Source organism: Rhinoraja longicauda, chromosome 12 (assembly GCF_053455715.1).
Source record: "Rhinoraja longicauda isolate Sanriku21f chromosome 12, sRhiLon1.1, whole genome shotgun sequence".
NCBI lineage: Eukaryota > Metazoa > Chordata > Chondrichthyes > Rajiformes > Arhynchobatidae > Rhinoraja > Rhinoraja longicauda.
The window spans coordinates 39,311,879-39,324,161 of NC_135964.1; the positions used below are offsets into that span (position 1 = coordinate 39,311,879).

General features: G+C 37.5%; 1 protein-coding gene across 1 annotated transcript in view; it reads left to right on the forward strand.

Moving 5' to 3' along the window:
- Nucleotides 1–9,256, forward strand: part of traf3ip2l (TRAF3 interacting protein 2-like) — a 31,890-nt gene extending 22,634 nt beyond the window's left edge. The window contains exons 4-9 of the mRNA XM_078408747.1: nucleotides 184–251; nucleotides 569–666; nucleotides 1,875–1,943; nucleotides 2,114–2,224; nucleotides 5,769–5,843; nucleotides 6,839–9,256. Of these exons, the coding sequence (XP_078264873.1) occupies nucleotides 184–251; nucleotides 569–666; nucleotides 1,875–1,943; nucleotides 2,114–2,224; nucleotides 5,769–5,843; nucleotides 6,839–6,985 (568 nt within the window). The 3' untranslated portion in view covers nucleotides 6,986–9,256. The remainder of the gene's footprint in view (nucleotides 1–183; nucleotides 252–568; nucleotides 667–1,874; nucleotides 1,944–2,113; nucleotides 2,225–5,768; nucleotides 5,844–6,838) is intronic.
- Nucleotides 9,257–12,283: the final 3,027 nt, after the last annotated feature.

Here is a 12,283-nt window from a genome sequence, read left to right on the forward strand (position 1 = left end):
ATGCAAGACAACTTTTTATTTTGTGCAAATTGATATTTTGAATATTAAGATTCTAAAAAATGGCACAAAGATAGATTTGAATTGAAACTATTTATTTGTGGAGATAGTGAGAAACATTATTTTCATATATTATAATAGAATATTTAACAGCTCATTCTAATTTTCTATCCCATGTGCTTTCAGACCACTTGCTCCCACAGATCCAGTAAATACAAACATGCCGCTCAGCTTGCCACTCCCTCATGAACAGAGTAAGTTTCAATATTGAGGCAAAGGTTTTTTTTCTGAAAAATCGTTTATTTTATTGCTGTGTGAAATTTGTATTTCCAACTTGGATATCATATTTGCATTAAACAATAATGTGTGCAGAAAGAGCTAAAATTGGCATTACAATTTACATCTGAGCAAAGACATTTATTTGGAAGGTAAATGTTAGTTTGTCAAACCCAGAGGGTTCTCATTTGTGGTCCAAACTGAAGTTTCACATTGAAAACGCAGGTAAGATGCTTCAGATTGATCACACAATCAGTATTGAACTAATGACATGAATGTTTTAATTTTTTACCAGGAAAGGTCTTTGTGACATATGCAACTGATAACGACAGACATGTTGGGGAGGTCATCAACTTTGTGACTTTATTGATCTCAAATGGATTTGAAACTCAGGTTGGTTTTGTCGTGGTCTCCTTTTTGCAATTGCATAGTTGCCACTTGCAACTTTGATCTCTCACTTTCAGTAGCAGTTTGTTTGGTATTGATGTCACATCAATGTTATGTGTACAAATAACTAGCTTTTGAATTAGAAATAATAGCAGATACATTATATTTTTTAATATTGATGCAATATTATTGACTTAGTTTTATTGCGGATAGCGGATAGCAGAGTCAGGGGGTATGGGGAGAAGGCAGGAACAGGGTACTGATTGAGAATGATCAGCCATGATCACATTGAATGGCGGTGCTGGCTCGAAGGGCCGAATGGCCTCCTCCTGCACCTATTTTCTATGTTTCACTCCAGAATTAATGTCTCTTCAACATCAATAGTCATGCTGTAATATGCAAACAGTGGTTGCAGTTTCAGAGACCTATTTCCAAGTCACCTTCAATTTATTCAGTGTAGCATCTGAGAGGAAGGTGGCTTTTTTTTAACATTGAATAAAGCAAGTTGTCTACAATGTTCACAGAGCAGAAAAGTATTTGCTTTCAGCAGAGAACCTGACTTGCAAGCCCCACAAATATTTAAAAGTAAACATGTTTTGTAGCATGTAACTTTATCAGTAATAGTGTATTTACAAAAATTACATCGCTGATTTTTTAATTATGGAATAGTTTGCTTAAAAGCAATTTCAGGATATCTAAGAAGATAATTTAAATTGAGTTTGGATTCATCCAGTGGACACAACTTGGACTTTTGACTTGGATTTATGGCACAAATCTTCCTCCAGTTTGTGACCAATATAACAATCCCAAATGGCCATGGACAAAACGATAAACAGTCTTAGTTATCTTGCTGGTTCCACAAGGTAGCTTTGCTCGGCAATATGCTATGCTATACCTAACTCAATTAGTGTTTGCTACATATTTTTATTGTGTGCTTTTGAATCCTTATCTTTATGTTCTTTTTTGGAAGAAAATAGTTTTTGTCATTGAAATGCATTTTTGCCTATCTATAATTTCCTATATTTGTCACAATTCTTCTCAATTTGGTGTCATAAGAACTGAGGGAATATCTAAATCTGCCCCAAAGCAGGAAGTCAGTCAGACTCTCTACTTTCATTATTGACAGATGCAGATTCTGAGTGTGCAATTAAAAACATACAAAGTTACCAGAGCTGTACTTGATGATTCATTTTAAGATAACTCTTTCGTTTTAGATTGATATATTTGAGCACAACTTCAGAAGTATAAACAAAATTGACTGGATGGAAAGATACATCAACGATGTGAGTTATCTTCTCAATATTTGAACAAATATAACATGTAATTTTTGTACGCATTGTTTTATATTTGCTTATAATTTTATTCAGACATCTGTATATTGAATAATAGAACATAATTATTACTGAATGTACACTTTTGATTATGATTTTGTTTTTTTTATATATATTTATAGAAAGGATATCTGATCATTATCATCATCAGCCCTAAATATTATGAAGCCGTTACATCTCAGAACTTAAAAAACGATGAGCATTCTTTGAATTCAGTCTTTATTTACAAGCAGGTAAGCTACCAATGAACTATAAAGACAGATTTATCAGATTTCTTTATTATTTTTGGATCATTAAATTTTCCACTAAATTAATTTCCTCAGCAACTTTATCGCACTTTCCTAGCAACTATCTCTCCTTAAAATTGTCAGCTACCAATGTCTCTTGCCAACATATTTTGTTCAAACACACCTTGAATGATGTATTCAAGAGAGAGTGAGATATAACTCTTAAGGCTAACGGAATCAATGGATATGGGGAAAAGCAGGAACGGGGTACTGATTCTGGATGATCAGCCATGATCATATTGAATGGCGGTGCTGACTCGAAGGACGAATGGCCTACTCCTGCACCTATTTTCTATATTTCTAATCTTTATCGTCTACCCACCTTAGAACTCCATCCATGTGTGGTAACAAATCTGCTTTTGTGCACTTTAGAACTTACAACAAGGAACCATACCTATAAGCAAAGGCCTCTTGGCCACAATGTCTGTCCAAACATGATGCCAAATTAATCTAATTCCTTCTGCTGTGTAAGTGATCCATGCTCCTCCATTCTCCAGCATATTCATGTGCCTGTCTTAAATGCTATTTTCATATCTGCTTCCACCACCACTCCAGGTACCACACCTGTGTTGCAGGTGACCAGAACTGCACACCTTTATGTACACATATCTTCTTTGGTCCCTACTGGTGTTGATGTTTTTAAACACCTGCTTGAGTTCTGTTGCAAAATACATGATTATAATTTCCTTCTGTTTTAGATTTAATTATCGGTAGATAAACAAGGTTATCAGCAATTTATCTATTCGTTCGTGAACTGCTCAAATCCATGCTTATTTTGGCCTTCTGCTTTTTTAGATGTTCTTGTTTCCTGTCACTTCTGACTGATTCTTTTTGTCACATTTATATTTGACCTCTAGTTTAGTTTGGGAAAATAAAGACGCAGAAATGCATCACTCAATCTCTTGAGGATGTTCTGTCTTTCAATAAAATAATAGCTAATCTGTACTCCAGTTCAATTTACGTGCCTTTTATCCATATCTGTTGGTTTCCCTAATTAATGCTGATAAAATCTAGCTGGTTGTATTGGTATAGTATTGGTTTATTATTGCCATGTGCACCGAGATTCTGTGAAAAGCTTTATTTGCCTGCTATCCAACCAAATAATGCCAAACATGTGTACACTGACGCAATGGACAAGTTCGACAGGTAGTGCAAAGAGAAAATAATCAGAGTACAGAATATAGTGTTGCAGCTGCAAAGAAAGTGCAGATAAAAAGATACATGGCCTGAAACAAGGAAGAATTATGAGATCAGTTTATGACAGGTCTTTTCTGTAGCCTGAGAGCAGTGTAGAAGAAGCTGTTTCTGGATCTGGTGGGACGTGCTTTCAAGCTTTTGTATCTTCTGCCCAATGGGCGAGGGGAGAAGCAGGAAGACCAGGTGTTAGTGGTCCTCCATTATGTTGGCTGCTTTCCAAAGGCAGCGTTGAAGTGTAGAGAGAGAGCTCCTGAGGGGGAGATTAGTTTGTGTGATGTGTTGGTTGTGTGGCTGCATGCACAACTCACTTCAATTTTGTGCAACCCAATAGGATGCTTTCTCCAATGCATCTATAGAAATTGTTTAGAGTTGGTGCAGACATGCTGAATTTTCTTAGTCCCCTGAGTGAGTAATTGTTCATGTATGTTCTTGGCTGAAGCATCGATGTGGTAGAGCTAGGATAAAATATTTGGTGATATTTACACCCAAGAAGCTCTTGACAATCTCCATCCTAGCGTCATTGATGCTGACTGATGTGTGCACACTTTCCCATTTCCCAAAGTCAATGACTACCTTCTTCATCTTGGTGGCATTAAGAGGGAGCTTGTTTTATTGAGACAGTGTTACTAAGCTTTCTATCTCTTTCCTGTACTCTGTCTCGTCATTGTTTGAGATGCAGCCTATTACGGTGATGTCGCCTGATTGTGGTCTTTGAGTCAGGAAGTCAAGAAGTTGCAGAGGTGGGTGCTGACTCCTAGGCCTAGGAGTTTGGTTAGGACTATGGTGTTGAAGGTGGCACAATAGTCAATAAAAAGGAGCTGGACATAGCCTCTGGACAATCGTCATTAATGTATGTTACTTTGCTTTTCTTTAGCACTGGGATGATAGTGGCCTTCTTAAGCAGATGGAATAGAGTAGGGAGAGGTTAAATAGGTCTGTTTTGAAGTTTGGTGCCTAAATTAAAACACAATTTTAACCAAGTTCTAATAACTAGTGAATATAATAATAACTTTTTTGCAAGACAGGATATTATGCCCTTGACCATCATTTACAGTTGAATGAAAAGCAGGTGATGAGTATTAATAACTACACAAAATACTTCTGTCCCTCTTGCTATCTCACTCCTTTAATGCCAATTATGATGACTTGCCATGGGTCAGCTAGGATTAGTTAATGCTGTGTGAAATACATATAACTGTGGAATAGTCCCTTTGTCAGCAGACTAATGTAGTTTTCTCCTTGGATTTGAATGAATACAATTTTCAATGATTTTTCTCATTTTAAATTCATTTTGGGGGATCTGGGCATCATTGGAAATAACATAATTTATTATAACTGGTTTGCTTGCCATTTAAGAGCACTTTTAGGAGTGGACTATGTTTGTGAGTCTGGAGTTTGCAAGTAGGCCAGTTGGTAAAGAACAGCAGATTTTCTTCACTGAAACACCCGGTGAAGCAGATGGGTTTATAATGATAGTTCTTAATTTATAGTTTTTAAGTTCCAGATTGTTAATTTAAATTGAAATTCCATATCTGTCATGGGAGGATTTGAATTTTGGCTTTGTTATGTGAGCCTATAAAATTAAACACCGCCCCACCACTGTATCCTTGTTTCTTTTGCGTGTCTTGGGAAGAGAACAAATTCAATCATGGCTTGGATGAAAGTATGTTTTTGATAGAGCTGGCTTTGTGGTTGATTGAATTTTTACAATAGTTAAATTTTTGAAGGTAGTTAAATATATCACTGTTAAGTTACTAATTCTAGCTTTTAAGGTTATAAGGGCAGAAGTGATAGGAGTAGAATTAGGCCATTTGGCCCATCAAGTCTACGCCATTCAATCATGGCTTATCTATCTCTCCCTCCTAACCCCATTCTCCCGCCTTCTCCCCATAACCTCTGAGACCTAATCAAGAATCTATCTATCTCTGCTTTAAAAATATCCTTGGCCTCCACAGCCTTCTGTGGCAAAGAATTCCACAGATTCACCACCCTCTGACTAAATAAATTTCTCCTCATCTTCCTAAAAGAACGTCCTTTAATTCTGAGGCTATGACCTCTAGTCATAGACTCTCCCACCTATGGAAACATCCTCTCCAAATCCACTCCATCCAAACCTTCACTATTCTGTATGTTTCAATGAGGTTCCCCCTCATTTTTCAAAATTTGCATCATAATTTCAGACAACCCATATTTTTTATTTTCTACATTGCCTTTTAGCGCTAAATGCAGTGTGAACTTCCTTTCTGAAATGTTCTTCACTATTCACTGGTCTGATCATTATATTTTATTGCAGCTCCAAAACGAATTTATTCAGAATGGAAGCAAGAATTTCAGATTTGTTCCTATTATTTTTCCAGGCGCCTCCATGGTAAGCAAGCAAAAGGAAATTTGGGTGCAGAGGCAGAAATGGGCAGAATTTTGAGACGTGCGATGATTTAAGATTACAAAAGGACAGGCTACTTTGAAGTGGTGCAATCAATGGGGAAACTTTAAAAGTTAAAAATGTTTGAACTAAACTCTGATATGGTTCAACGGTACTCTATTGTCATGTGTACCCAAGTACAGTGAATTTCTCTTTACATACAGTTTAGTGACAATCTTATTATACATTAGGCACAATATGCTAAATGTAAGAATGTAGGACAGTGGACCACACTGAGTCAGTACACAAGATAAGCTACATTTTAGGCACCATTTTGTACCGTTCAAGTAAAAAATTAAAATAAATATGATAGAGCCTTAGCTTGGCCTAAACGGCCCGTTGTGCTGGCAGCGACATTGGGTTGGAGTTGAAGGGGTTGGCGTGGCCAGGTGACGGGTTGATGTCCACTACCGCTGGTTTAGAATGTTAAAACATCAGAATTTTAAATTATGTAGTTCAATAGATTAGCTTTTTGGAAGAAAATTATAAAGAAAATATGAAACTGACAGATATTTGGATTTTTTTTCCAATCCATTACAGACAGGGTAGAGCTAACGTGCAGCATTGATAAACTAATGTGCAGGTTTAGGTAGTGAATGAAGGAGCTGTTAGATGGGCAGAATATTAGTGGGCACACTGATAGTTTACAGTGCAATCGGGAAGAACAGAATTGACTATAAAGCGGCAGAGGCCGATTCTGTAATCATTTATGACAAGTTGTTATTCCGACTTAAAATATAAATGGAATTGAACAAGCTATGTTAAACTCGTGGGCAAGTCTGTGTATATTCCATTTGAACTCAAGGCCGCAGAGAAGGGATGAAGTACAAAAGTTAAATTAAGGACATTAGCTAAATAGAGAACAATTAGGAATTTGATTAACAGATCGCAAACCCTATCTTTGGTATTTGCTGATGTAATAATTTATTTTCTTTGTTCAGAAACATGTTCCTTCATGGCTTCAAAATACACATGTCTACAACTGGCCAGTGCAGAACCAAGATATTCTACGGCGGTTGATGCGTTTGGAAAAGTACAACCCACCTCCAGTTGGTGAACTTCCTACGATTATTCAGAAATCTATTTAATCCAGTTTGATTTTGCTACTATAATTTCATTAAAACGTGCATGTGCTAGTTAATGTCTGTATATTATCTTATGTATTGCAAGTACTGTGGCAAAGAATGCACAATTCACTAGAGATCTGGTAACGTTGATTTTGATGGGCTACTCACTTCAGAATATTTCATATGTTCGGAATACAGTATTAAAAAAAATAGAAAATATATAAAATTGTGGCTGAAAGAATGTGATTTCTTTTAAAATTTGCCTCACTTTGACATGGGCGCACATTTAGTATGAACGTATTTCACCTCCATGATGAGGAAACATCAGAAGAGAATTTCAAATATTAATCTAACCTTGTTTTTGGAATATTACTTTCCAGCCAAGTTTGCTAGCAGTATTGAATTTCATATTGCACTGATGAATAATGAAATGGCCAAGGTAATCACATGCAACCAAGATCAGAAAAGCTGATTAGGTAACAGATTTTGCATAAGAGCCAGTGTGTGTTAACCAGTTCCAAATAATGTACTTGGCATTGATGTCTATGGAAATGGAAAGCTGCAAATGCTTGTTCACAAGTATTTATGGCTGGATACAATAATGGGAGGTAAAAACAATGATTTGGAACTGTAAATTCATAATTATATAATTAACACCATTTGTGAAACATTTAAGCAGTTTACTAGATTTCTTGATGAAATCTATAAAACAAATTATGCAGTCACGTGGATATGACATGAACTTTTAATCTGCAAAAAATACAAATTCTCGAGTGAATATCGCCATTATATATTTTTTAAACTTTCAGAAGCAGGGAGGCCAGCATTTATTGTTCATTCTTAATTGCCCTGAGGAGGTGTTGGTGAACTATTGCTGTGCTTCTGCTGAATATTGTTGCAGAGGGAGATTTGATGATGAAGTAACATTGAAGGGGCTGCCTTTGTAAATTGTTATACATCAGCATTGTCACCTTATCTAAATACGTAAGTGACAATATTTTGTATAGTGATGAACAATAAAGACCGGCATCATTTGTACAGTCCAGAGCTGGATTTAGGACGAGTAGGCTTCTGGGGACTCAATAACTTATCTGCAGTGGTATTGGGAACAAAGCAACTAATTTCATATCATTGACTTGTGGAGCATGATACCTTTTACAGTACATCCTTTTGATTAGTAAAGGTGTCATTGATTAGTAAGGGTGTCAGTGGTTATGGGGTGATGGCATGAGAATGGGGTTGAGAGGGGAAGATAGATCAACCATGATTCAATGGTGGAGTAGACTTGATGGGCTGAATGGCCTAATTCTTCTCCTCGAACACATGAACCTATCCTGGTTTCTTGACTTTGTGACATTTCCTTGAAAGTGTCTGTTATATTATTGAATGAAAACGGCCTTTAGATTGAATTGGGGTTCAAACATTGTTCAATAAACCATTAATACTCATGAACTAAATTTACACATGATAACCGAGGAACTGCAAGGCTATTATCATGCAGTTGTATCAGAATTTTGTTTATCGGGTTGACAAAAGGTAATGGCAGTGGTGTAAGGTCATTAACACCCCTGGCAGTTTATAAATACGGAAACTGTGTGCCTAGGTAATTTACTTTGACCGTATTTGGAAAGAAGCATTAGGCATACATTGTGAGCAAGACTTTATTGCTTACTGCTTATTGGAGAGAAGAAAGTGAAGGGTATGCAGGCTTGTCCATCCACCTTTGTACAGGAATAAACTATTTTAGAATGGCCAAACAAAATCCATTGTCTGAATTATTTTAAACTGGCGCATTAATTTTAAATAAGATCGCAACATTTGTTTTATTGGTTTGTTTTAAGATCCAATTTTCTGTTTCTACTCACCAGATGATGGTTGGTACAAGTGTAATATATTTATGATCATGTCATGAACTACCATAGTATATCCAAACTGTTAAAAATTAGGATGAAAGCCATGAAGTTGACTTCAAATACTGCCTGATAATCCAGCCTAAAATATCATACAGCAAGAATTGTACCTATTTGCAGTCTTCGCCAAATTGACCGCTGGCTTATAAGGAAGGGAATTGAGAGAGTTCACACTCTTGATCGTAGTCTCTTGGTGGATCTAGCTGGCACTATTTTGTAGCTGTATCAATACAAGATTAACTTTTCTCCAAAATATTAAGGAATTTGACCAGAGTGAATGCCTACTATTAAATGATAATGGGAAATGTTACAGTAATTCAGCTTTGCTTATGTAATGTCTGTTGTTAAATTCTTGAGGACTTGGTACAAATCGTACTCCAAAATAAGATAATTTACCATTGCTTTATCCAAAAGTTGTATTTTATCATATAATTTAATAAATCTATGATCTTACCAAGCAGAATATTTAAGTGATTTTTCTGATTGACTTCTACTTCAAAAATCTGTGATAGTGAAGATTTTCCCACAAAGCTATTGATTAAGGTAAAAAGAAACGATGTGCTGGAGGAACCCAGCGTGTCAGGAAGCATCCATTGAGGGAAATGGACAGTGTTTTGGGTCAAGATCCTTAAGGCTGACGTTGTAGTGAAGAGAAGGCTGGTTGAAAGGGGTGGGGTGAAGGCAGGCAAGTGATAAGTGGATCCAGGTAAGGAGGGATTGATTGGCAGATGAGTTAGGTGGGGAGAGAAGGTTTGAGATAGTATCCAAGGCCAGAAATGATGTGGAGAAAACAAATAGTAGAATCAAGAAAATAAGGTAGGGAGTGAAATGTAGAATCAGAGGGAGGCATGGTGGGTAGATGGGAATGGAGATGGAGAGGAAGAACAATGGAATTCCAGATTATGGAAGGGTGGGTGGTGGGCAGATGGATAATGGGAAAGGAGGAGAGGAACTGGGTGATCAGGCTGGGGGGGAGGGGGGATTTACCTAAAATTGGAGAGTTCAATGTTCACGATATAGGGGTGTATGCTACCCAAGTGGAATATGAGGTCTGTTCTTCCATTGATACAGGTTGTTTGGTGTGATGCAGTCACAATAAATGGATAGTATATCCAAGATACAATGGTGTGTTTTGTAGACTGGTACGGATTTGAAAGTGTACGCATGTATTTCTTGCCTTTTCAAGGTCGCCGAGGGTGTGGGATTTTTCACGGGATGCTGACAAAGGCGTGATATTTAGTAGTAATGCATCTGTTTATAATGCATTTTGCTGTTACTGTAATAATACCGGAGGCAGTAGATAGTCAACTCGCGAATGGCTCAATCTTGGGTGGCATGAAACTGCTGAAAATTTGCTTCACCTGCACCCCTCAATGCAAGGAGAAAATATTAGACAATCTTGATATTTATTTGAAAAGTCGAGAAGAACCAGACAGCTGCAAGCTTCGGCATCTAAATTGGTGTAGGGGTCTACCTATTTTTTTGGGTAGTCTAGTGGAATATCTGATCCATGGCAGATCTCAAGGGACCTGAAGATGTTTATACCGCGGAATTTCAAGGGAAACCCTGTCATTGTATGGTGTAAATTCTTGCTATTGAGGGAGTGCAAGATCTGTTTGGCTGGATCTGTCGTTAATTTGTACTATTTTGCATTAACATTTCCCAAATTAGTTTGTTCATCTTGAAACTCTACAACTCATCCAACCATGGTATCAGATAGCTGATTACTTTGGAATCTTAAACATTGCTATTTCTTTTTGAACACTAAAAAAAAACTGAGTCCATTATGTTATATAGTAGTATGTCACTGTTGATTGCCTGGATGGTTCAGGATTTCAATATGTGCTTGCCATGTAGCTTTCATGTAAAACAAAATTATGTAGAGTCATAGTTATACAGCACGGAAAACAAGCCATTCGGTAAACCCATCCATGCTGACTAAGGTGCCTACTTGTGCTGGTCTCATTGTACCTATGTCTCTCATGATTTTATAAGCTTCTATCAGCTTACCTATCAGCCTGCTTTGCTCTTGGGAATACAGTCTGAACTTATCCAGTCTCTCCTTAAAACTAAAGTCCTCTAGTCTAGGTAACATCCTCATTAATCTTTTCTGCACCCTCTCATGCTTAATCACATCTGTCTTTTGTATCAAAACTGGAACTACACACAATACTGAATGTGGTCTTACCAATGTCTTTCACAGCTGTAACATGACATGCCAATTCTTATACTCATTATATTGACCGATGAAGAATAGTGGACAATATGCTGCCTTCACCACCCTGTCTACTTGTATCACCACTTTCAGAGTACTTGTATTTGTACCCCTAGGTCTCACCATTCTACAATTCTCCGCAGAGCCTTGCCATTCCCTCTGTATGTTTTGCCCTGGTTTAACTTCTGTGGTTTTTGTTGCACTGAATTTTCTATACCAGTTACTTTTAAATTGAAAAGTATATAACTACAGTCCCAGTAAGATCATATGTAGTGTAAGAAAATAACTGCAGATGCTGGTACAAATCGAAGGTATTTATTCACAAAATGCTGGAGTAACTCAGCAGGTCAGGCAGCATCTCAGGAGAGAAGGCATGGGTGACGTTTCGGGTCGAGACCCTTCTTCAGACTGATGTCAGGGGGGGGCGGGACAAAGGAAGGATAAAGGTGGAGACAGGAAGAGAGCAGGAGAAATCACAGAGGGGGAGCAGCGAGAGAGCATGTTGCTAAACTCGTCGAAGAGAGGAGGAGAACATCTTCAAAGTGGACATACCTTGAGGAGAAATCGCAGTGGAGCAACAGGTAGTGTAAGAATGAGATTGGGATCATGCAACTGGGAAGCGTTGAAATGTGTGAAGTTGCAGTGGTGAATGGGTAGTAGAAAAGTTAGTTACAAGGAAATAACTGAGGATTGATGATGGTTGTCATCCAGATGTCCTTTGCTAAATCCCTCACTTGTTCAGAAAGGTGTAAATAGTTCTCTTGTTTTTAATTTTGTTAATTTATTTACAGGATGTTGGTGTTGCTAACGAGGCCCATACTTTACTTCTCAATAGCAACCAGCTGCTGCCAGAATGGTATGAGGCAGATAGGATTGGGGAACAAGCGAATGTGTGGAACTACACTATGGAAGCCGGCAGCATGGAACCTCTTTCATCAGCCACATTAGGACTTACTGCTGAGGTCATCCTTCAGGCTGCACTATTCCAATGTAGAGTTACGTTGCTGCCACTGTTATTTCAGACCCAGTGTTTAGAACGACTTTTTGACATTCACTCTCAACTTCATGCCTTTAACACTTGTTTCTCTAATTTTCCCAACATTCATATTTGAAAAACCCAGAGTTGCAGCACCAGATCACATTGTAATGATTCAAAGGAAGATTTTGCACTTATTGGGTCAATGGCAGGAAGTC